A 4,956-nucleotide genomic window follows, 5' to 3' on the forward strand; every position below is an offset into this window, starting at 1 on the left:
CACACACAAAGACACACACACACTCACACACAAAGACACACACACACACACTGATGCCATCTTACACGATTCATTTGGAGATATATTTCAGCTGGGTTGCTGTGTTGAACTGGGTTAGATTTTTTACATTTTGTAAATGTTTACATCACAAGAACACACCACAAGGCAGGTCAGATCATCAGCTGCTCTGAAAAATAGAAGATGGAGGGACAAAACCACAGAAATCATTGAGAAGAACTGAATTTAGAGTAATTTTCTACAGCTGAGTGTTTGAGTAAACATTTAAAGAGTTTGGAGGTTAAGTGCCACAAAGTGTAAAATTCAAACTCGAAATCTATGTATGTATGTGTGTATGTATGTGTATGAATGTATGTATTTATTTATTTACTATTTATTTACTTTTTAAATTAATATATTTTTATTTGCTTTATATTTATTTACTTATTTATATGTTCACTTTTTATTTTTTTACTTTTTATATATTCATTTACTTTTGTTATTTATTTACTTTTTAATTAGTTTTTTATGTATTTACTTTTCATTTTATTTACTTTTAATTATTTTACATTGTATTTAATTATTTATTTATTTTTTATTTATTTATTTAGTTACATTTTTGCTATTTTTAATTATTTTATTAGGTTTTTGTTTACCTCTTTATATATTCACTTTTACTTTTTTTTATTTAGTTATTTATTATTTACTTTGTATTTGTTTACAGTTTATGAATTAATTCATTTATTATTTATTTATTTATATTTTGTTTTATATTCTATCATTTATATTATATTTTTATTTATATATTCACTTTTTTTTACCATTTATTTCTTCATTTAAATGTATACATTTATTTCTTTAATTTCTTTATCTTTTTATTGATGGATTTAGTTGCTGTGAAGTGGTGTGATGTGGTTGGTTTGATTCAGTGTTTTTCAGAAATGTATTTGGAGGAAATATGATGAAAGTTGACAGTCACTGTTATTAGATGATGACAGCTGAAATGTTTTCTATCGTTGTCTCTCTCAGCTGGAAAACCTGATGCTGGATAAAGACGGTCACATAAAGATCACGGACTTTGGCTTGTGTAAGGAGGGAATCACAGACGGAGCCACGATGAAGACCTTCTGTGGGACTCCAGAGTATCTGGCTCCTGAGGTGAGAAAAACCACATCAAACCCGTCACAGAAGCGTGCAGCGATTCCCAAATTATCTCATCAGCCGAGCACCTTCAACCTGATTTCAAGTTAATATTTCAATAATTCAGCAGCACTCTTGCATGTTTGCATCATTCTCTGATTCGGTTAATGTAATAAAATATTTAATCTTTTTTAGTAAATTTTTTGTTTTGACTTTTTTATTTTTTAATTATTTATATCAATTTTAAATCATTATTTAATTAATTATTAGCTTGTCATCAGCTCTCAAACCTGTGATAGAAGGTGGGAAACACAAATTATGGGATGTTAAATGTAAACCAATATTCAAAGAAAGTGTAAAGTACAAATATGCATCATGATAGTATTTGATGAGATTCATTTAAAAATATATATATATTTTAGTTGTATTTTGTTTTATTATCATTTTATCATTGTTTTATTATTTTTTATTATTATTATTAATAATAATAATAATAGTATTGTTTAAAAATATCTTAAATAATATAAAAAATGTGATTTTTTTAAATAAAATTGAAATAAAAATGGAATTATGGGATGTCAAATATAAACCCTTTTAAAAATAAAGTGTAAAATACAAGTATGCCTCATCATAGTATTTGATGAGATACTGTACATTTAAAAAAAATAAACATTAAAACATTAAAAAATATTTTTATTTATATTTTAGTATTATATTGACACAGTTGCGTCCGTGTTGTTTTTAGCCCACCCGGTGTGTTGGGTTCTGTGGGATGGGTTTTGGCAGAGCTGTGGGAAACGTGAGCTTGCGTCCCGGTGAAGCAGAAGGGCCACCGGCGCTCCAGCTGACGCTCACAGCTGCCCACGACAGCACATGATATCAGGGGACAACGGGGCCCGAACACCCTGTGAAGCGTGCTGAACTCTGCCCTCTGCTGGGGACTGCGCGCGTGTGTGTGGCCATACATAGTGTTTCATTGTTGTAAGAATGCAAAAAAAGGTTTAGTTTTAGGGTTAGTATGTAGTAACTTTTTTTTTTTAATTTTGGGATGTTACTTCTCGATACTGTCAATTTATGTTTCTTATGTTGTCTGGGATCTGATTTGATTTTAATAGTCTATTCCTATAAAGTGGACCTGCAGGTTTGTGAGATTATAAAAACCTAATAATTAATTAAATCATAAAATATTTAACATTTAAATAAAGTAACTAATAATTTTAATAATTAATCATTTAAATAGTTGTTAAATATTGCAAATAATTTTGAAGTACCCCCAAGGTATTTCAGTAAGTTAATATTAAGTTAATATTATAACTATTTGGCTTTTATATATATATTTTTAAAATATTTTTAAATAAATGATTAGCTTTTCATCAACTGACGAAGCCTAGTTCATGATAATTTAATAATAATAATAATAATTCATAATTTGAATTGATGCTAAATGTTAAAATGCGTTGTTAAATTATTACAATATTAACTAACACAAGTAAATACTATTTTTATATTTTAAATAGAAATAATTATGTTTATACAGGCTGAAAAATAATGGCACAATAAAAAAACAACACTTAAAAGTCCTGAAAATAAACAGTGTTTTCTATAATATAATTCTTAATTGATTGATTTTTATTTATTTATTTTTTTTTGCACTTTGTGGTTAAATATAACCTGAATATTTCCGTGAACGTTCACTTAAACAGTGACTAATGTTTCATGAGAAATTGCCCAAAATTGCTAATTCTGTCATTATTTAAAACACATGTAACTTTATTTTTCATGTTAAACACTAAAGATGTTTAGCAGTATCTCTTCTGTAAAAGCTCCCAAATTGACGAAATAAGGAGCATGAAGGCATCATAACAGTAGTTCATATGTCTTGTGCGCTATATTCGTTTTCTGAAGTCATACGTTTGAGAAACATTTGCCAATAATGCTTTAGTGATGTTTGGAGCGTACTGCATGCAGAAGAGCAGCAGAAGACATAAACAAATCTAAAAGAAAATAAATGTAAATAAATAAGTAATATTAGTATTATTTAAAATAAAAATAAGGCTTGAAAAAAAAAAATATATATATATATTTTAAATAAAAATTAAACATTTAATTTGACACATTTTATGTTATTTTATTTATATTATTATTTTATTATATTTGTTATTAATAACAATAAATACAATTAAATAACATAAAAAATTAATAACAATGAGACTAAAATTTTATTAGAAATAAAAATATATATTAAACAAATATTTATACGTAAAACTAATTACACGCTGAAAAATAATGCATGCAAAAGAGCAGCGGAGGACATAAATAAATATAAAAGAAAATAAAAGTAAGTAAATAATATTAGTATTGTTTAAAATAAAACAATAAAAAAAGACTAAAATTGTATAAAAATAAAAATATATATTAAAAATGTTTATTTACATATAAAAATAATTACATATCTGCATGCTTAAAAGCAATGCATGTAAAAGTCATACAGGTTTTTGGCTGAATTGCTCATGTGGGACGTCCCGTGTCACCTGTCCTCCTCTCTCTCGCTCTCTCTCTCTCTTCTGTCTCTCTATCGCTCTCTCTCTCTCTCCTCGTCCCGGCAACTTCAGTTCAATCCCCATGTTGACATGGCAACACAGCCCGGGCCGAGAGACAGGGGTGTTGCCATGGCGACGAGTGGCCCCTCTGGATTGGGGCCCGGACTGTGTTGCAGGTTGTTCCGCTGTAAACAATGAGCTTGTTGTGTGTGTGGAGCTGGAATGCTGCTACCAGCCAGAAAAGAGCCGAATGGGTTTTACATGCACCACTGACTCCAGAAGAATGGACCGCGTGAACCTTTTCCAGACAGAAATCATGCAATGAAACTGACCAGAGTTATTATCAGTAATTACAAGACTAAAACAAAAAAAAAATGTGTTACTTGAAATAAAATAAAATCTAAAAAACGTAAACTTATTTTAATTCACTAAGTTGCCAAGGCAACATTTCTCATTTTCATTTAGTGTAACTAAAATAACTAAAAATAAAAAAATAAAACTAATGCATAAAAAAATCATTAAAAACTAAAGTGACATTAAAAAAAGAATAAAAGAGCACACAACAAAATAACTCAAACTTTAAATTTAAAGTAAAACCTTGTATATAAAAATAATATTAACAAAAACTATAATAGTATATTAATGATACTAAAATAATATGGATATATGAGGGAATTTAAAAACATTTTTTTAAGTTTTCTAGACCTGCAAGTGTATGCAAAATATGAAAAAGTCATGGAAATTTCTATATTGAATATATACATTTGATCTAGCTATGTTAAGCTCTATAATATATAAATATAAAAACTTCTGGAATTATTGTTATTTAAAAATACTTAATTTAATTATTTTTAATATATTACCATTTCTTATAAACAATTATTTGGGGGAAAAAAATTTATATATTTTTTTTATAAATAAAAAAATAAAAACTTACATGTATTTTATTTTGTTTTGTGTGCGGTTTTCAGCGCTGATGTCTGGAGCTGTGCTGTTGGGTTATGAGTTGAGTTGACGCTGTGATGGAAATGCGTCTTGTAGGCGTCAGCGCTGTGCCGTTTGGACGTGTTTACAGCTGTTCACTCAGTCCAGCTGAAGACCAGCGCCGGCTCCCGGACTTCACAGCTGTGCTGGTCTTCAGCTGCAGGCCCAGCTGTCTGAGTCACATGACCGCGGTGCTGGAAATAGACAGCACTCAGTAACTCTAGCAGCTCCGCCGCGTCACCTTACTACTGAGTCATTCTCTCCCCGTGACCCACCGTGGGATTCCCATAACACA

General features: G+C 29.2%; 1 protein-coding gene across 1 annotated transcript in view; it reads left to right on the forward strand.

Annotated features, from left to right (window-relative positions):
• Positions 1 to 4,956, forward strand: part of LOC107678753 (RAC-alpha serine/threonine-protein kinase-like) — a 20,163-nt gene that overhangs the window by 5,472 nt on the left and 9,735 nt on the right. Inside the window, exon 6 of the mRNA XM_016474132.1 lies at positions 1,027 to 1,155. Within this exon, the coding sequence (XP_016329618.1) occupies positions 1,027 to 1,155 (129 nt within the window). The remainder of the gene's footprint in view (positions 1 to 1,026; positions 1,156 to 4,956) is intronic.

This window comes from Sinocyclocheilus anshuiensis, unplaced genomic scaffold (assembly GCF_001515605.1).
Source record: "Sinocyclocheilus anshuiensis isolate Anshui unplaced genomic scaffold, SAMN03320099.WGS_v1.1 scaffold208, whole genome shotgun sequence".
Taxonomy (NCBI): Eukaryota; Metazoa; Chordata; class Actinopteri; order Cypriniformes; family Cyprinidae; genus Sinocyclocheilus; species Sinocyclocheilus anshuiensis.